Source organism: Eublepharis macularius, chromosome 4 (assembly GCF_028583425.1).
Source record: "Eublepharis macularius isolate TG4126 chromosome 4, MPM_Emac_v1.0, whole genome shotgun sequence".
NCBI classification, from domain to species: Eukaryota; Metazoa; Chordata; class Lepidosauria; order Squamata; family Eublepharidae; genus Eublepharis; species Eublepharis macularius.
Window position 1 is genome coordinate 58,974,637 of NC_072793.1, and position 21,771 is coordinate 58,996,407.

The window sequence follows — 21,771 nt, forward strand, 5'->3', positions numbered from 1 at the left end:
CAATGAAATTAATAGCCAATGGATTCAGGATAGACAAAAGAAAGCACTTCTTTACACAATACAAAATTATATTATGTAACTTACTTTTGAGGATGTGGTGATGGACACAGGCTGACATACCTTTCAAAGAAGACTAGATAAATTGAAGAAGGAGGTCTATCAATGGCTATTAGTAGTCATAATGGCTAAAGAGAACCTTCACATTTAGAAGCATTTTCAAAAGCAGTATGCATTTGAAAATCATTTGCTTGAGAAAACAACAACGAAGTGTCATTGCTAGGGTTGCCAGATGGGTTCCAGAATAATATTGAACCCCGGAGAGAAGGGGGGTGGCACTTACAGGGTTTTTTTTCCATTTGCGCACATGCAGAGTATGTGCGCTCCCATCCCAGAGCAATGATGTCATTACCAGAAGTGACATCATCATGCTGACCCTGGGTGCCCAGGCTGGCTGGCAACTTCCCTAGCCACTTCCCTTGGCCTGTTGCTGTGCTTAGGAGGCTGGGCAACCAGGCTGGACAGGCAAGCTGCCTGGAAGTGGGAGCAGAGGGGAGGTAGTGCCAGGTTATCTGGTATTTAGAGAATGTTTCCCTTGGACAGTCCATAAAAATAGCGGACTGTCCAGATGAAACCTGGCAACCCATATCATTCCCTTCATGTCCTTGTGGACTTTTATTCTTATGATAGACCATTTTTGAACAACCAGATAAAAAACAGAGCAAACAGTTCAGAAGAAGTAGCATCCTGTTTGTGGCATTTACCAAGGCTTGGAATTCAGTGGTTTTAGACCTGCATGTCTGCATGGCTCTTGTAAGACGAGGAGCCAAGAAACCTGGGAATGGGTCACACACACTGATCATGAAGAGGTGTAGTATAGAAAAAAGAAGGCAAAGATTAGAGCTATGGAAGGATCCTCTCCACCACGGCCCTCTGCTTCTCTCAGCTTGAAAGCAAAGAGGGACACGAGTCCTGATGGCCTTGCTCCATGCACATGCACACTAACACCAGTTCCTTCCAAAAAGCAGCAAACACTTTGGTGAAGCCGATGGGGCTCTGCAACCCCGTCTGAGGGCTCTAACCTCTGAACTGATGGCTACTGATCTAGAAAGTCAAAAGTGCTCCATCTCAGTGGAGCTAATTTCTCCATGAGGTTTACTGTTGTGAAAATTACAGTCCCAAACCAATGCTAATGAAATCAGCAGAGGAAAGCATTCACATGTTTTCTGGTTGCCTGATTGGTCAGTTACTTCTTCTAGAGAAAAATTCAAGACAATTATGTGTTTAGTAATTAGTAGACATCAACATTCTCATTTTGGTAACTTGCTGAAAGAAAGCTGCATCTATATAATAGGAATAAAAGAAAAAAAACTTTCTGCATACCAGAAACCTTTTAATAAAGAAACATTTTTAAAACCATGGCTCTTCTAAAGGCCCTGTCCACACAAGGCAAGGTAAAGATAATTATACTACACACAAAATAATGGTAATGATAATGATACACTTTGGTATTCAAAACTGCTTTTCTGAAAATGTTTGGTTTATAGTGATGTGGCATATTGTCATAAAAATAGTTGCTCATGATGTTGGTGTACGAAACTCTATAAAAATATTTTTATTTTATTTATTTGTTTAAATTTCTTGTCCACCCTCCCCACACTGGCAGGCTCAGGGTGGATTACATTAGTGCACGTTAAAAACTTACAGACCACAGTTTAAAACACAATAAATACAATATAAATATTTAAAATACAAATACAAAGCAGCACAAAAATAGTTCGATTAATCAATTTCCAACTTGTCACTAAAAATAATTAAAAAGAGAGAACAATTATTTTTGGAGGTGGAAGTGCTGGTAGGAAGGGCCCCATTCTACCCTATTTGGCCGGCAAGGGCCCTACGCAGCATCAACCAAATGCCTGGCAGAACAGCTCCATCTTACAGGCCTAGCGGAATGATAGCAGATCCTGCTGGGCCCTGGTCTCATTAGACAGAGCGTTCCACCAGGCTGGAGCCCTGGCTCTGGTTGACGCTAGGCAAGTCTCCCTGGGGCCGGGGACCATTAATAGCTGTTTATCACTAGATCGAAGCATCTCTGGGGCACATATGAGGAGAGGTGGTTCTGAAGATACACAGGTCCCAGTCCACATAGAGCTTTATAGGTTAGTACCAATACCTTGAATCAGATTCGGTACTCTACTGGTAACCAATGCAGCTAGTGCAGTACTGGTGTAATGTGTGCACTTCTCAGTACTCCAGTGATGACATGCGCTACTGCATTTTGAATCAGCTGAAACCGCTGCACAGAGCCCTGCACAGAGTGCGTTACAGTAGTATAATCTAGAGGTGACCATTGCCTGAATCACTGTAGTTAAGTTGGGGGTCGAGAGATAAGGGGGAGATAAGGGGGAGATAAGGGGCAAGCTGCCTGGTCTGTTGAAGATGGAAAAAAGATCAGGCAACTGCAGTGACCTGAGCCTCCATATCCAAGGAGGCATCCAGGATCACTCCCAGGCTCCTGACTCTCGGGGCTTGTACAAGTACTTTAAACTGCTGTTACTGTATAGAATACAGAGATGGCAAATAGCATGTCTAAAGGCTGCCAGATGTTTGAGTTCTTAACATTTATTTATTTACTTATTATTATTATTAATAATAATAACAACAACAACATTCAATTTATATACCACCCTTCAAGACAACTTAACACCTACTCAGAGCAGTTTACAAAGTATGTCATATTATTATCCCCACAACAATCACCCTGTGAAGTGGGTGGGGCTGAGAAAGCTCTGGAAGAGCTGTGACTGACCCAAGGTCACCCAGCTGGCTCCAAGTGGAATACTGAAAATATTTATATACCCACCTTTCCCCTGTGCATCTCAGGACTCATGAAGATTATTGAAAAGCTGGCATGTATTGAAAGGGTGAGGTATAGCTAACTAGGAAAAAAGTACATTTCAAATATTGGAACTTTAAACTGTCCCCTAAAAGTCAGATATTCTTTTTAAACATTTGCAGAGTAGGAATTGGAGTTCATAATCAATTACTGGGGACATGAGCTAAAAGAACTTTGTTTTCTCATCTGAAACCATTGATAGGACTAAATATTGCTTATGTCATATGCCCTGTCATTCTTGAAGAATAATTTACTTCTTGCCTGTTGCACTTGCCTCCCTCCAATCTTTAGTAGCTACAAAAAAGAGTCTCTAAAAGTGGTTCAGCCATTTTCTCACATTCTCTCTTTCATTGAATAAACCTCAATGAAGTAGTAACCTTCTCTTTCATATATTTCCTGCAATTTTACTTTAACAATATTATCCACATGAGTGAACTTAAAAGTTCTTCTCTTAAAATAAGACTTGAATTGTAGAAGCGATTTACTTGGCACCAATGGCGCTAGGCCACAAAACTAGATAGGAAATTACTGAAAGGAGAGGGAGGAAGACATTGTTTCCATTGGGAAGCTGTTCTACATAATTCCTTGCACCAGTAGGAATACCACAGGGAATAGCTTGCTGGACACTGAATGACTAAAGATTTGAAATGAATTTTGGAACATGTGCAATCTCCTTGAAAAAGGATTAACAAAACAGGAGTGAAGCTAGCCACCTATCAAGAGAAGGGTTACCCTGATATTCTTTTCCTGAACGGACTGGAGGAACAGGAGCTGGAGAGCCAGGTGTCCTATAGGACCAGATACCTGTGGAAAAATAAAGGAACATTGAGCAAGAGAGTCTTCATATTTCAAACATCACCTGAGATTACTTACTGTGACGCACATGAGCACTTTGGACCGGACTCCTTAGAAAAGAACGGTCTTTCATGGACATTATATGAACCTCATTTGTATTTTCTCCCTTTGTATTTTTCAGGGGTAGCAGTATGTTTGCACATTCTATAATTGATATGAATACATCAGCACTAGATTTTTACAGTTTGTGCTCAGCTTCAGGATTTCTGTGAAAGTATTAACATAGGATTTATGGTGTATGTGTGGAGTAGATTGTGCCTTTCAGATTACGAGTCTGATTGTATGTAACTCCATCAGCACATAGCATTTTATTAAGTATAAAAAGAGTACATGACTGCCAAATTGGAGTGAGTGGTTGGAGCTCGTGGTGGATTTGGGGCCTTTTGTTTCTGTACTCATACCCACAAGAGCCTCTGTTGTTTTCTTACCACCTAGAGGCTGGCAACCCTATTTAGGATTGAATAAAATAGTGAAACTATTCCTTGGTGACTGTAACCAAAAAGTGGCCTTTAGCTAAAACTAGATAGCAACTCAACTCCACTCCAAATTATAGGGAAAGGCAGACATTTTGTCTAATGAGGTTTCGCTTGTTTTTGTCTACCTCTCCATTTAGATGAAACTTTTTGTACTTTGTTCACCCCACTGCCTACCCACTATTTCTTCTTTTCTCTGAAACCTGTATGAACTTAACCCACATCAATGTCCACAGGTCTTTTGCTATAACATTTTGGCTAGAATGTCTTTAATCCTTCAAACTCTTTTGTTGCACAACAAAAGAAAAATAGTAATTTCCATGCCTGCTCCATTGTCAGCATTGCTCACCCTGATCCTAAATATATTTCTTGGAAGTAAGTTCCATTGATTTCAGTGGTGCATACTGCCATTTGGATGTGCTTGGGATCCTAGCTTTTGTCTGCTATGTTTAAATATATATGGTCCATGTTATACAGAATCCCATGAAACAAACTATGAATTCAGTCTTGCTCTGACATACTGCTGGGCTGGAGTATTTTCAGGTCTGTCTGTATGAATTTAGAAGGTTATTTGATGAATGGGAGCATCTTAAACTCCTTAGAAATATCTTCATTTTGCTGGATGGAAACATCTTACGGTCTTTTGAGAGCAGTAATGAGTTGGTCTCCTGACAGCAGTAATGAGTGGTGATCTTTAAGGAAAATTGTGACACTGAAGAGAAATGTGAACCCTGAAAAAGAAATGTGAAGCGTGCTTCTTTTTCTAGGGTTTGATTGTATTTCTGTTCAGGTTAGATTCATACTCCATTAATTGTGCTTAAATTGTTTTTAAGATTAATCTTTTTACTTCTTCCATCACTTCAATATACAAAGAATGCAGCCTAAATACATCTTTGTGTCTTTTGCTCTAGATAAAATTGAAGATGAGTTAGAAATGACCACAGTATGCCATCGGCCTGAAGGACTGGAACAACTTGAGGCACAAACCAATTTCACTAAGAGAGAACTTCAAGTGCTTTACAGAGGATTCAAAAATGTAAGAGCAGAGCAATGGTGATTGCTATGAAACAGCTGACATTTGAGGGTTTTTTTTGTAACATGAATGATTAATGTGCATTAATATGCTTTAAACAGGAAGAATGTTTTTTTCTATTCCTTGTTCTAGTGCCAAAGAGATATAAGGCTTGCCTTAAAATGTATAAATGTTTTTCATGGCATCATCATAACACGTTTAAAACTACAGTTGCTGATAAATATGCAGCTCACAAATTACTCAGCAAATGTGGCATGTTGTTCCACTCACCTCATGTTCAGATTGAATGGTTCAGAACTATTTGAGTTTGGAATTGCCAAACAATCATTATTTCCGTTCCTTGATTTCGTCTTACTTCAGTGTGAATAATCAGAAACTCTGACGGTTTTGAATATTTTGGAGTTGCTGACTTGGCAATGTTTTCTATTTCCTGACTGTGAAGTAAGTAATGTGTATTCATCCATATTTTTGAGATCTTTATCTAACTTTTAAAATTAATTGCTCAGAAATTGGTCCTTTTCTATACAATCTGCAGCACATAGATAACAGAACTATGCTACTCTGGAAGAGTTCAGTTATGAACAATAGAACAACAACGTGAACAAATAGCAATGCGAACAGGTGCTTTATTGGAAAGCTGCAGTCAGTGAGAACCTACTGAATATCAAATATGAAGGGGCTTCAGGTGACTTTTTATGGGGGTATTGTACATTAACTTGAGTGATTACGTAAAAAATAAGAGTGTTAAACTCTATCAAAATTGAAAATGGCAAACATGGGATAAGAATTGATAAAATTACCACATAGGTGGTAAAGTTTAACTGGTGCAATTGTAAGATAGCATTCCTAGAACAGAAAATTTAACACCTTAACATACTAAGGAGGTCAGAACTGGTTAGACACCTTTCCTGTTTCAAATCCTCAAAGAAAGCACAGTATTCCAAAACAGCAGTTGCTCTTATGTGTTACATTAATATACATATTCCTTCTGAGAAATAGAGCTCATATCTGGGCAGCTTGGCCTTATTTATGTTCCTAAGTAGTAGTAAGGAGGGTTTTACCACAGGACCCTATCATAGTAAAATCTGTGGTAGAACATGCAGCAAGATAGTCCCCATAAAGAGTACGATGAGGCAATGAGGCAGTATGAGAAGTGCACCACATATCCAATAACAGAGCTCATCCTGCCTCATCTGAAACTTTATCTGTCTTGTGGTTTCTGGAAGATATAAACAACTGTGGGTCAGGGAGGATTCTTTCCATTGCCACTTTCTTTTTCAATTAGCTCTGCTCCTGTGCCTTTAATACTAGGCCAATATACAGAAAATCATGTGGTAAAATTTGTTTTTCAGGGAGATAAAAAGACAGATAACCTGCTCTTGCTACATTTCTGTTTGCTGTTTCATGTACTTCAGTAGGGAAAGGGGCAGTTTTAAATGGTCAGAAACCTAGGACTGTCAAAAGCTACTGTATTGTGGACACTGTTCCAGGTTGCTGCTTCATTGAGGTCAACCACATCTTACTATATAATTGAGTAAGTGTATTTCAGACAACTCACTTTATACCCTGGTGCACCACCAGAGGGCACTGCAATGGAGGGAAGCCTAGGCAAGGCACCATGTCCCTCCAGAAAATGTGCCATGGTGGGAAGCCTAGGCTGGGAGCAGGATGGGAGCAGGTGGCAATGCCTAACCCCCATCTTAACCCAGCTGGCATTGGGAGCGGAGCAGGTGGCAATGCCTGCCTCCCTTTGAACCAGTTGGGATCAGGAGAAGAGTAGTTGGCAATGCCTGCCTCCACCTTAACCCAGTTGGTAATAGGAGCAGAGCAGATGGCAACACCCACCCACCCGTCTTAACCCAGCTGGTATTAGGAGCAGAGCATGTGGCAATGCCCACCCACCTTCAGCCATCTGGGATCAGGAATGGAGCAAGTGGCAATGCCTGCCCACTTTTTTAACCCAGCCGGTATTAGTGGCGGAGCAGGTGGCAGTGCCCACCCCCCACCTTAATCGAGCTGGTATTAGAAGCAGAGTAGGTGTCAATGCCCTCCCCCTGCCTTAATCCAGCTGGTATTAGGAGCAGAACAGATGGCAATGCCCACTCCCCGCCTTAACCCATCTGATATTAGGAGCGGAGCAGGTGGTAATGCCCACCGCCCGCCTTAACCCAGCAGGTATTAGGAGTGGAGCAGGTGGAATTTCCTCTCCCACCTTAACACAGCTGTTATTAGGAGCAGAGCAGGTGGCAATGCAACCTCCGACATTAACCCAGCTGGTATTAGAAATGGAGCACTTGGCAAAGCCCACCCCCGCTTCACCCAGCTCCGATCAGAAGCAGAGCAGGTGGCTTTGCCCACCCACTACCTTAACCCAGCAGGTATTAGGAGTGGAGAAGGTGGCAATGCCCACCCCCACCTTAACCCAGCTGGGATCAGAGCAGATCAGATGGCAATGGGAGTGGAGCAGGAGGCAATGCCCATCCTTGCCTTAACCCAGCTTGTATTAGTGGCAGAGCAGGTGGCAATGCCCACCCCCATCATCACCCATTTGGGATCAGGAATGGAGCAGGTGGCAATGCCCACCTCACGCCTTCACCTGGCTGGGATCAGGCACAGAACAGGCAGCAATGCCCTTCTTCCCTTCACCCCGCTGGGATAAGGAGCAGAGCAGGTGGCAATGCCCACCCTCTTCAACCTACTGTAAAAAGCCACTGAGCAGGCAGCAATGCCCACCCTATCTTCACCCTGCCGGAGTCAGGATCCAAGCATGCAGCAATGCCTGTCCCCCCTTCAACCTGCCGGAATCAGGAGCAGAGAAGGTGGCAATGCTCACCCCCCCCTTTACCCAGCTGGGATCAGGAGCAGAGCAGGTAGTAAAGCCCACGTCCCACCTTCACCCGGCTGGGATCAGGCTCAGAGCAGGAGGCAATGCCTGTTCCTCCCTTCACCCAGTGGGGAGCAGGTGGCAATGCCACCCCTTCACCCAGCCGTAGTCAGGCACAGAACAGGAGGCAATCTCCCCCTTTACCCGGAATGTATCGTGCATGGAGGAGGTAGCAAAGCCCACCACCCCTTCACATGGCCAAGATCAGGCAGATCATGTATGGAGCAGATGACAATGCCCACCCCCTTCCTTCACCAACTGGAATCAATGGTGGAGGAGGAGCAAATACGTGCCTGCCAGCCCTCCCCTTTCTAGAGCCCGTTGTATTTTTTCCCACAACAGGCTTTGTTGATAGTCTTCATATATTCTGACAGCTTGGCAGGAGACTTTTGTGAAGAAGAATCTTGGTTTTTATTTGAAAGTCTCTTAAATGATGTCCCCTATAGTTGCCAGAATATATGAAAATGTGATTCAACTTTCTAAAATTTATAGGGATTTATTAGTTTGGATCCTGTGACTCTCTTCTGCTATGTCTTCCTTCAAGGGAGAAATACTTCCTCCAATAGAGAGTGACTTCTTCTGATGGAGGAAACTTTCTCTGATGGAAAAAGCCTTCTTTTGTTGAAGGAAGTCTTTAGCTGATGGAGGAAGGCTTGGTGTAAGGATCCAATTTAGCGGAAGACAGTCACAGGATCCAGCCCATAATACTGTAAGACACTGAGACAATTATTTATTTTTTATCTATTTATTTACTTACTTTATTTCTTGGTGAGATTCAAGGTAGATTGCACAATATAAAACAATGCAAACAGATAGCATGAGACATCAAATAATGCAATTAGATTAGGATTGGAAAAATTAGAAACCAATGCAACCCCCCACCATGAAACATTATATATCATAAATGATGTAGGAAGTGGAATTACAAAAGCAGAAGACAATGCAGTAAGAGCAAGATAATATTTATTTACAAGATTTTTACCCTCTATTTATGCCCTCACAAGGCTACAAAAGTAGCTGACAAATCAAAGCATACAATCCCAACCTTCCAGCTGCCACAAAAGATCTCAATATGCAGATGAAGGGGGCATCCTGGCAATCACCTGTCTCAGTCATGCCATGTCAGAGAGGTGCCCCCTGGAATCCCACTCTGATGGTTGCCATGGCTACCCTGCATTCCTCCATAGCTGCTGGGTGGCTTCACTATGCCAGGGCAAGAAGGCCACTTCAGGCAGCCCTCAAGCTACCTGGGCAAGTTCAATTGGGACTGTTAACCCTATGAGTACCACAAGAGAGCTGGCACATGCTAGCACCACCACACATGTGCTCCTACCTCTGAGGACCAGTATTCCATATGGAAGCACCAATCTGGGGGGGCACAGTCCTCCTGCCACCTGTTTCTTTACTTCGGTACTCCCTGGGTTAATGATCCCAGTTGGAATGGGGAAATGATGGGCAGCCACTTGTCCAGACCCCCACTTTCACTAGTGAAAAGACTCACTGGGGGTGTGGAGCTCCTCTTGTGGGCATGTGCACACAGAGCGTGGACTGGCTTGCCCCCCTCCCATGGATCGACTTTGCCCCCTGGCCACCAGAGACCCCAAAGGTGCTGAGTCGGGCTGATCGCCCACTGGGGCAGAGGAGGCTGGTGGAGCCTCTGGGCTGTCACCTCCCTGGCAACCCAGGGCTGGGGACCATCCCCATGGATATGCCATTGCCATGGGGGTGGCCAAGGGGGGAAGAGGGGAGGGGGAGCTACTGTCAGTCATGGGTGAGCAATGAGGAACAGAGGAACTAGTTGTTTGACACAGACTTTATTGAACTGTCAACAGTGAAGAAGATGTCTGGCTGCTTGTTGCCAACTTCCTTTGGCCAGGACAAGAGCTGTGCCTGTTTGCACAGCAGTCAGTGGGCCATTCCTCATGTTGACTTCTCAGGAGCATGGTCAAGTCACAGGCTGCCCAGGGAATGGCTCTGAGGGCAGGGCTCAGATGGCAGCTGGGAAGAATCACTGCGGGCTGGAACCGCCATGCTCCATGGTCTCCCTGATGGGTCACAGCCTGCCTAAAAAGGAAACAAAGACATGTGTGGTGAGGGACCCTCCCCGCAGCTGCTCTCTTGCCTATGCCCGAGGGGGGTCTCAGCTGAGGAAGTCTGAATGGAGACCTGATATGGGCTGCTGGAAGGCCCCCTGAAACAGCTGTGTTGAGCCTGGCTCCCTGAGCAACTGTCTCTTTGATGGGTATGGCCTTGCCTACCTGGAGGCAGGGACCACATTTCCTGCAAGCCTCAAGCACAGAGGCCAGTGTTGGGGGGGTGAGTGGGGGAGAGGGGAGACTAGTGTGAATGAATGAGCTGAGGCAGCCACCTCACCAGCTCCTTCCTACCTGTCAGTGCACCCTCACCCTTCCCCGAGCCAGGACTCAGGACTTGGAGATGGTAACCTCCAAGGGGTCTTGGGTGGTAGTTGTTAGACATTCTGGATGTGGCTCTGCCCCCAATTTTGCAAAGTTCCCCCTGCATACTCTTGCCCCACCACCACAAGTACCCTCTCCTGCCTTGCACTCTAAGTCTTCACAGCAAGGGGGTCTTGGGCAGAGCCTCCAGCTGCCTCTCTACTTACCTGGGTCATGGGTGCCCTGGCCAGAGGTTATGTAGAGTGCCCGAGGGACTGACTGGGCATGGGAAAGGGAGTTTGGCCACTGAAGGAGTGTTAGTGGATTGGTTTCTGTGGTTGTCGGCATCATTTCTCGTGGCATAACTTTCCACTGCTGTTGGGAGCATTCCTGTGCCTGGAGCAGCTTAGGGAGCCAACTAACTTGCGTCCTGGCCCCTGGCCTGCCCACTGGCATACACACAGTTGTGCCCCCACCCAGCCTCCATGGCCATGCACTGGCAGAAGACCTGGGTGGAGCGGCACTGGACCACTGGGATGTCGTAGTGGGATTGCACCAGAGTAAATCCGGAATATGTGGCATAACTCCTAGTCAGCTTCTAGGGTCCTTTCACCCCCTCCCCCAGGATTGTGCTGTATAGTCGGCAGAAATGTAATTAATGTATATGTGGAAGAAAGTGAAATGGCATTTAACAACTGTTAGATAATATATATATTGGAGAATACAAACTGATGGTGATGTCAAGCTATGAATGCAGATATAATGTATATGTTCTAGAAATGTGAACTAATTGTACCTTTTTAGAAACAACTATAGACTGTGATCAAAGAAATCACAAGATATGCAGATAGGAAATCCTGAGGGATTTCTTTTGGGATGCTAAAGACTACATTGGTATAATAATTCTGTAATAATACAGAATTGGTTACAGTTTTGAAAACCATTGCAGGGATTGACCAAAAATATTATCCACCTGCTTAGGCAAATGAATCATAAGTCAAGCCCAAACAATGTTTATTTTTAAGAAATGCAACCTGCATAATCTTGTGTCACTCAAAAAGTCGTTTTAGTACACACACACACACACACACACACACACACATTTTCCATGATGTCAGACTGAGTTTCTTGGAAAACATTGCTTACAGTTTCATTATTTCCTACAGCTAAGAACACCACCCTGTTAAACTGATAATGTGTCCACTTCATTATGCTCTATTTTTTTATTTATTTGTTTTTTGATTGCTTATAGTTCATCTTTCTCAATGAGACCCAAGTCGGATTACACAGTGCAAGTCAATAAGTCAACAGCTAGGACATCAATGAACAAATACAATAGTAATTGGGTTGTAGAAATTTGAAAACATCATAAATCCTAACACAGAGATGAAATACTGTGAAACAAAGCATAAGAAATTAAATGTTACATCTTTAATTATGCTGAAACTACCCAGTAGGAGTATATCTACATCAACAGACAGTACCTAGTAGAATAGTCTATAGTCCCTGTCCCTTTACCAGGATGCCTCTCTGAATCACTGCTTACAGCACAGCCCTATTACCTGACTGAAAAAGTCCTCCTGAACAATTCAGTTTTGCATTGTTTGCGAAAAGCAAGGAGAGTGGGAGCTTTCCTGACCTCCTCAGGCAGGCCATTCTATAAGATGGGGGCTACTACAGAGAAAGTGCATGTATGAACAGATGTAAATTTTGCCCAACTGCAGTTTGATATATTGTCGAAGGCTTTCACGGCCGGAGAACGATGGCTGTTGTGGGTTTTCCGGGCTGTATTGCCGTGGTCTTGGCATTGTAGTTCCTGACGTTTCGCCAGCAGCTGTGGCTGGCATCTTCAGAGGTGTAGCACCAAAAGACAGAGATCTCTCAGTGTCACAGTGTGGAAAAGATGTAGGTCATTTGTATCTACTCAGGAGGGGTGGGGTTGAGCTGAGTCATCCTGTAAGAGTTTCCCAGGGTGTGGAATGCTAATGGCGGGAGGCTTCACTGTATCCTGAGGAGGTTCTTTTGCATATGGATTGGTACTTGATGTGCTAATCTTCTCTGCAGGGCTATTGTCGGGGATAGAATGTTTTGTTAGCCTGGTGTTTTTCAGAACTGGAAACCATGCTCTGTTCATTCTTAAGGTTTCTTCTTTCCTGTTGAAGTTTTACTTATGCTTGTGAATTTCAATGGCTTCCCTGTGCAGTCTGACAAAGTAGTTGGAAGTGTTGTCCAGTATTTTGGTGTCCTGGAATAAGATACTGTGCCCTGTTTGAGTTAGGCTATGTTCAGCCACTGCTGATTTTTCAGGTTGTCCAAGTCTGCAGTGTCTTTCATGTTCTTTTATTCTTGTCTGGATGCTACGCTTTGTGGTCCCGATGTAAACTTGTCCACAGCTGCAGGGTATACGGTATACTCCTGCAGAGGTGAGGGGGTCTCTACTGTCTTTTGCTGATCGTAGCATCTGTTGTATTTTTCGGGTGGGTCTGAATACTGCTTGAAGGTTATGCTTTTTCATAAGCTTTCCCATCTGATCAGTAATTCCTTTGATATATGGCAAAAACACTTTTCCTGTAGGAGACTGTTTTTCCTTGGTTGTTTGATTCATCCTGGGTTTGATTGCTCTTCGGATTTCATTTCTGGAGTAGCCATTTGCCTGAAGTGCGTGGTTTAGATGATTAATTTCCTCATTGAGAAAGTGCGGCTCACATATCCGTCTTGCACGATCCACTAATGTTTTCATTATGCCTCTTTTCTGTCGGGGGTGGTGATTGGAGTTTTTGTGTAAGTACCGATCAGTGTGAGTTGGTTTCCTGTAGACCTTGTGACCTAACTGAAAGTTTGCTTTGCAGATGACCAAGGTATCCAGGAATGGGAGTTTTCCCTCGATTTCTTTCTCCATTGTGAATTGTATGTTCAGGTGGATGTTGTTGAGATGATTCAAAAACCCCATCAATTCTTCCTCCCCATGGCTCCAAATGATAAATGTATCATCCACAAACCGGAACCATACACTAGGTTTGTGGGGTGCTGATTCTAGAGCTGTTTTTTCAAAATGTTCCATGTAGAAGTTTGCTATAACTGGGCTGAGTGGGCTCCCCATGGCCACCCCATCCATCTGTTCATAGAATTCATTGTCCCATTGGAAGTAACTGGTTGTCAGACAATGGTGGAATAAGGCTGTTACATCCTCTGGGAAAATCTGATTAATAAGTGCAATAGTGTCTTTTACTGGAACATTGGTAAACAGGGATACAACATCAAAACTGACAAGTATGTCTTGTGGATTGAGTTTCAGAGAACTGATTTTGTTGATGAAATCTGTTGAATCTTTGATGTAAGACGAGGTTTTCCTGATGTGGTCCTGCAGGAGATCGGCCAGATGTCTAGCTAATTCATATGTCGGTGAACCAATGGCACTCACAATGGGTCGGAGTGGGACTGAATCCTTATGTATTTTGGGGAGTCCATATAGTCTAGGTGGCTGTGCTTCAGTCTTGCATAGTTTTCTGTGCGTGTCGGGATGTAGTGAGGAATTCTTGATCAGCGCATTTGTTAGCCTGGTGATTTTGCAAGTGGGATCTCGTTTTAGTTTTTTGTAGGTGGAGGGGTCCAGAAGCTTATGAAAAAGCATAACCTTCAAGCAGTATTCAGACCCACCCGAAAAATACAACAGATGCTACGATCAGCAAAAGACAGTAGAGACCCCCTCACCTCTGCAGGAGTATACCGTATACCCTGCAGCTGTGGACAAGTTTACATCGGGACCACAAAGCGTAGCATCCAGACAAGAATAAAAGAACATGAAAGACACTGCAGACTTGGACAACCTGAAAAATCAGCAGTGGCTGAACATAGCCTAACTCAAACAGGGCACAGTATCTTATTCCAGGACACCAAAATACTGGACAACACTTCCAACTACTTTGTCAGACTGCACAGGGAAGCCATTGACATTCACAAGCATAAGCAAAACTTCAACAGGAAAGAAGAAACCTTAAGAATGAACAGAGCATGGTTTCCAGTTCTGAAAAACACCAGGCTAACAAAACATTCTATCCCCGACAATAGCCCTGCAGAGAAGATTAGCACATCAAGTACCAATCCATATGCAAAAGAACCTCCTCAGGATACAGTGAAGCCTCCCGCCATTAGCATTCCACACCCTGGGAAACTCTTACAGGATGACTCAGCTCAACCCCACCCCTCCTGAGTAGATACAAATGACCTATATCTTTTTCACACTGTGACAGTGAGAGATCTCTGTCTTTTGGTGCTACACCTCTGAAGATGCCAGCCACAGCTGCTGGCGAAACGTCAGGAACTACAATGCCAAGACCACGGCAATACAGCCCGGAAAACCCACAACAGCCAATGCAGTTTGATACTTGCAGAAGGCCCTATTCAGATGAGCAAAGCTGCCATGGTGAAACATGGGGGAGAGGAGGTCCTGCTGATAAAAAGCCATGAAGGACTTTGTATATGATAGTCAAAACCTTGAACTGAGCCTAGATACTGATGGGCAGCCAGAATGGGAGTAATATGCATGTTCTGCTGATCTCTTGATAGAAAATGAGCTGTGATGTTCTATTCTGGCTGCAGTCTCCAAATTGACCCCAATGCACAATCCCCAGGACCTGTAGAGGGTAGAGCCCAGGAGGAGAAATTTTCACTCCTCTTTTCCTGTGGTGCTTTGGGAATTCCCCCAATAGCTACGGTAAATAGAGAGGTAGGTAAACCCTGTATCTACTGGAAGAATGACTACACATCTTGTTTTGAAGAAGTCAGTGACCTTTGTGTAAGGGAAGATCAAAACACAGCAATTCTGCATATATCTCTAAAAGATTCAAGTCTTTTTAAATTTTCTGCCTTTCTATTAAATAATTGGTTGGATTGAATTGAATGCACTGGTATTCAAACAATATAGTATTATACTTTTGTTTGGATAGGATAAATAAGTAGTTTAGCTTTCAAAAAAACCCTAAATGTTACAATTGTTTCAATTTAAAAAGCACACGCTAATGAAAAGTTGGCATTTATTCAACTTGTAATATTTCTTGGATGTGAAAATCATTGTACTGAAGTGTGGATAATTAGTGTTGTGCAATGTACCTCAGTCAGATGCAGGCCTGCCTAGAGAAGAGCAGACAGTTGCCAATGAAGAACTGCCCTTCTTGGCTTTTCTCACAATGTATTATTATTTGATTATCCACCTGCTTCTTGTTGGAGGCATTTGAGTCACAATTCAAATCAAACAATTTTTACTTTTAAGAAATGCAAATGAGGACCACCCCTATTTTCCATGATGTCAGCTCATGTTTCCTGGAAAACAGAGCTTATAGTTTCGCTATTCACTGGCACTGCTACAGCTAAGACCACCACCCTATTTCCAGCCGGCACAAATAGTTTCATGACCAAACTAGGGTTGCCAGGTCCCCTTACCCTCATGGAGGGGGGGGGCTGTGAAGTGCAGGAGCATTCCTGCCACCGGGCTCGATAACATCCCTTTAGGAAGTGATGTTGTCATGCCTGGCAGGAGCATACCCACTGTATACTGGCTCAAGAGGGTTTTTTTGCCTCTCAGGCCTGTTCCCTCCACCAGCCAGGTGTGTGGCAGCAGGAGGAAGTGGCTGGGAGAAGGGAATTCCCCATCCCCACTGGGGGACTGGCAGTCCTAGACCCAGCCTTTCCCTTGATTAATTTGTTTGTATTGAGGACTGTTGTTGCTATGTGCTCTGCTCAGCTTTTCCAGAATAACTTGTGGAAAAATATCTGTCTCCTTTTTCTTTGAAATCCCCAGGGCCTTGTTAAGATTGCACACTCCACTCATTTATAATAAAAATAAGTATATAAACCAAAGAAGGAGATTCATATAGGTATGTTCAGGAGCAGCCGGGCCATTAATCTCACCAGGACACTTCCTGGTGGTCCTCTGGCCTGGAGAACCAGTACCAGTCTAAAGGGGGCATAAGAGGAGAGCATCTACAAAGAAACAGAGTGTCAGGGCAGGTAAAGGGATGGGCTGGGGGAGAAGGTCCTACACTGAAACAGAAGGGTTGCATATCCCTTAACTGTTTCTCTGGGCTTCTCTGGCAGCTAGAGTTGCCAGTAGAGTGACCAAACTCCAGGTGGGGAATTTCTGATCCAGTCTACAGAGATCAGTTCCCCAGGAGGAAATGGCAGCTTTGAACAGTGGACTCTATGCCCCATTGAGGTCCTTCTCGTCCCCAAACCATGTCCTTCCCAGGCTGCACCCAAAAACTTCAGGAATTTTCCGACCCAGAGCTGGCAACCCTAGATACCAGGGAGACCTCCTGCTACAACCCCCACTCCCTTCCACCATTCTGTTGACCAGTGGGAGGAACATAAACTAAAAAATTGCCATAGATGTAACAGCATTAGGCATCTCCAGGGGAAACCTGGAAACAACAACATGGTGCAGTTGAAAAATGGGCTTTATTCCAATATACATGTTTTGCTGACACTTCTTGAGGGGGGGCGTCTGAATTATTATTATTATTATTATTATTATTATTATTATTATTATTATTATTATTATTATTATTTCCACAGCGGCAATTTCTCTGAAAGTCTAGGAACCACTAGAAATGCTATGCTTTTACCATAGAGTTTCTGTCAATTCCTAGAGTGGCATGACATCACTTCCAGGTTTTCCCTGGAAAAGCTGGTCCAGGTTTCTTGGGCGGAAACCCACTGTTTTTAAGATGATCCCAAAGGTGCTAACTCTCTATTGAATATGCTATGTTTAGGCCAGCAGATTTTACTCCTTAATAAGAGAACACAAATTACCAATACTGAGATGGGGGGAAAGGAGTAACATTCTTTATTCTCCTCTTTCCCCTCTTCCATTAGAGAAGGGGAATCGTCTTCCTCCAGTCTCCCATTTCCTGCCACTGCTCAGAGATGTGATGAGAGAATTTTTTTTAAAAAAATGGTTGTTGGGCCAATGGATGATATTACTTCTGGAGGAAACTCAGGAGACATTAGTCCTCTCTAGGAATCACCAAAAACCATAGAGTTTCTATCATTTCTAGAGAGATGTGATATCACTTCCAATTTTTTCTAGAAGTGATGTCATGCTGTTGCCAATAGCACCCTCCTTGTCCCCTCCCCAGTCTCTTACTGGTGGCCAAGCCAGGCAACAGAACCTACTTTTTAGAAACTTTAATAAATTGTTCTAACATATTGTATCAAACCATAACCTTTACTTTCGAAATACTTCTTTCTTAATTCGTTTTTTGTTTACCATACTTTATTGCACTTTTATTCATCTTCATGGCAGGTTAAGAGAAAGAGGCTTGAACCTCTGACCTCTGTCATCATCCCTCATGTGTGAATTGTCTAAGTCACCTAAATTATGATAAAGACATCTCTGTTTTCCAGTCCTCTTCCCTTTCCCCATTTCTCTGTATAAAAAAGGGGGAAAATATTTTCTTTCTTTCATTGCCTCTGAAGAAGTGATCTCTCACTCATAAAAGCTCATGCTGGACTAAAACTGTTAGTCTTTAAGTTGCCACTGGATTTCTGGAGTGTAGGGAAGAGTCTTCTTTGCATAGATTGTGGAACAGAATGCCTGTGTCTACTACGTCAAACATTTCCCAGAAGCTCCAGAAACAGATGCAGAGCTGGAAGTTTTGTTGTGTTCTTTCCTGCTAGTTCCAGGCAGGTAATTCTGAGACCAGCAGGCACTTGTGCAGGAGTGCGGAGATATTATCTCATGTACTGGATAAATTGCCTGAGCCTGCTGAAAGTAAGTAGGCAAGGTCTGAGAGGCGGAAGGTTCTCAGATGCTGCATAAGGTAAAATAACTTCTCAGCATGGGCCATCCTTTGAATACTTTCTGTACACATAAAGAATTGCTATATGCATGTTTATTGTGTCATACATATGTAGATTGGGAAGGTGACTAAAGGAGAGTAAATATGTATACTGATATTGATATTATGTGTGAAGCAGCCACATAAGTGCAATAAAAATTGCAGGATTCTGTTCACTTAAAGCCAATCCAAAATATTATTAAAACTAGTTTTAAGTTGTCATTGTTCTGCTTGAAATTAAACTAAGGGGCATACCTGCTTGGCTTCATGAAAATAAGTCTTGCAAGTTAGCGTATTAAGTAAATCTCTGCAGCTAATGAGGTCTCTTGAGCATCCCTGGCTCTTACGATACAAAATTGTGTTCATTTTGGTGCAAATGAATTGGAACTAGCAGACGCCTCGGAAAACAGACCAGGCACTGATAGCTGGAATTGGATGATCAATGGTCTTATTGCGTTTCTGTGGTATTCCAGAAGGTTTGATTCAAAATCTTGCTAGAGATCTCAGCAAAGTATCAGAAATGAAAAACAGCAACAACTCTGGGAGATCATGGAGAATGTGAGTTGTGAGTTGTGTATGCCATACAGATCAGCCACCAAGGCAGAAAAGACAGCCTCTGCAACAGTTAATACAGCAAACAACCATTGTGGTATGGTGGTCAGAGTGCCAGACTAGAGTTTGGCATTCCCAGGATCAGATTTCCACTCACCCATGAAGCTCATTGCATGATCTTGGTCAATAACTTTTTCTTAGCCCAAGTTACCTTACAAGTTTGTTGTGAGGACAAAATGGAGGAGGGAAGAGCTCTGTAGGCCACGTTTAGCTAAAATCATGATCCCAAATGTCTAAATAGATCCCAACTATGGTTGCCAACTGTGAGTTGGGAAGTTTCTGGAGATTTGGGGATAGGCTTTGGGGAGGCTGGGGTTTGTGGAGGGGAGGGATCTTAGTGGGTATAATGTCATAGAGCCCACCTTCCAGTCTACTATTTTCTCTGTAGTCTGGAGATGAGTTGTAATTTCAGGAGATCTCCAGGCCCCACCTGGAGGCTGACAGTCCCACTCCCATCCTGTACATTCTTCTTGGTTAATCATTGAGAAACTGGCAGAGAAAGTTAGGAGGAACCAGGTTTACCAATAAATCATGAACACTTGAAAAACAACTCCCAGCTGTAAAATGGGACAATAGATCAGTATCTCCCTTTGATCCAGTAGGGCTTGTCTATTCAAATAAAATCTAAATTTTTCACTAAATATGTGTATTTCATATACAGTAGTTCTGGTCTGCAGATATAAAGAAAAGATGAGTGATTCATTTAATAACCAGATTCTCTTTCTCCTGCATCTAGAAAAAACTCTTCTGAATTTCATTATTTTCAAATATTGGTTGGACAAAAATACCTAATTAGTACTGCAGCATTTCCAAATAAAAACATTCTTGTCAGTTTTCTTTCGGAAATACGTTTGTTGATTTATTCTCTGGTTTATGCATGCCTGACTGTCCATGGAAAATCGATAGGATTTAACAGTGCTTAACTTCGGCTGAATTGCACTCATTGTCTTCTTTTTCACAAGCTTCTTTCTCTCCTAAGTCTTTCAATTTTTCTATTGTCACTGTCAGCAGATGGTACTGGCAAGTGAGGGATTGTTTTAATTCTCATTTATTCTCTTATTCTCTTCTTTAAACAGCTTCTGCCCTAAATATATATAAAAACTTAGCAAAAAAGATGCTGTTTTTGAATCTCTTCTCTAAATGTTTGCACTCTCCAAACATGAAACATTTTGGCACTGAGCATTCTGAGAGTTTCTTCTGCACAGGGATAGAAACAGAAGAAAGAACAGCTAGTACCTGTGTTCACCTGCCACTTCTGCTATATTTCCTTGACTATAGAGGTGAGACAATTCAACTGTGGCTGTAGTGAGATCCTATCCCATACATTCCATGTGAAGACCTAGATAATAGTGCTATGGCTATAATGCAAGAGATACTTTGATGGATAAAACCAAACTCCATCTACTCCAGCATTTGGTTTCCACCAGCAATCAGCAAATGCCTCCAGAAGCTTATAGGCAGGGCCTAAAGAAGATTGCCATCCTCTTTTGCTTGTACCAAGTATCTTGTTAACTGAGGCATGGTATCTCTTCATACGGCGTTTTTGTCATCAGTTAAATTATGTAAGAATATAAGAAGAGGCATTCTGGATCAAACTAGTGGTCTACCTAGTCCAACATCCTGTCTCACAAAGTCTCCCAACAAGTAGAGCCAACAATAAGGAATAGAGGCCGAAGCCTTCTGCTGATGTTGCCTTCTGCTACTTGTATTCAGATGTTTATATCCTCTTAAGGTGGAGGTGCTCTTTAGTCCCTATGGCTAGTAACAACTGATAGAATTATCATTAGACATGGGCACGAACCAAAAAAAATTAATGAATCCGCGGTTTGTGGTTTGGTGCCGATGACAATCCCGAAGTCGCGAACCACAACGGACATTTCCCATTGCCAAACCGGTTCGTGGTTCATGGTTTGTGGTGCTCAGAATGGCCCCCATTGCACTTAGAGAGCCCATATTCACAGGGACTGTGTAGCAGGCTCTCCTCCAGCCAGCATCCAAGTTTGGTCAAGATTGCAATAGGGATCTTGGAGTTATACCCTCTCCAATCCGAGGCCCCCAGGAAACTCCCACAAAAATCCAAGCTCAATTATACTCTCTCTCTCCCCAAAGGCTAGCAAGTAGCAAGCAACATCTCTCACACTCCACTGCTCACTGAAAGTGAAAGCCAGCCTAGGAGCGCAGTGCTTTTTATAAGCTGAGGTCCCATAGAGTAACGCAGGAGGTCTGTGTTTGGCCATCAGAGCTGCCTATCAGGGTTTGCAGGGATGAGATTGGAGTGCCTGTGGCTACAGAACACCCCCCCTCCCTCCCTCCCCTGGGTGTCTTCTCCCAACTTGTAACCTCTTTGCAGCTACATGGTTGGAAGGAAGACCTGCCAATCAAGGTAAGCTGGGCTTCAATTCGGGTTTCCAGGGTGACAGAAGGAGCACAGACAAAGTTCAGGCATTCCCCCGGCTCCATTTCCAGGGAAATTGATTGATGGTGCCTGACTGTCTGGCTTCCTGAACCACAGCCAAACACACAGAACCAGACTTCTTCCAAATGCTGGTTCATTTGCCGTGGACAATCACGAACTGCTGGATTGCGATCACGCGATCGTCAATTTTGTGGGTTTTTGAAGTTCGTAATGTGGTTCATGCCCATGTCTAACTATCATCCATGAATCTATCTATTTCTCTTTTAAAGCTGTCTATGCCTGTGGCTATCACTCCATATCCTGGCAATAAATTCTATATTTTAATCACTTGTTATGTAAAGAAGTATTTCCTTTTGTCCATCCTGACTCTG

At 43.4% G+C, this 21,771-nt stretch overlaps 1 protein-coding gene across 2 annotated transcripts in view; it reads left to right on the plus strand.

The window, feature by feature from the left end:
• The window catches only part of KCNIP1 (potassium voltage-gated channel interacting protein 1), a 129,580-nt gene that overhangs the window by 92,352 nt on the left and 15,457 nt on the right, over positions 1-21,771 (plus strand). For both annotated transcript variants that reach the window (XM_054977226.1, XM_054977227.1), the window contains one exon: positions 5,136-5,260. In XM_054977226.1, the coding sequence (XP_054833201.1) occupies positions 5,136-5,260 (125 nt within the window). The remainder of the gene's footprint in view (positions 1-5,135; positions 5,261-21,771) is intronic.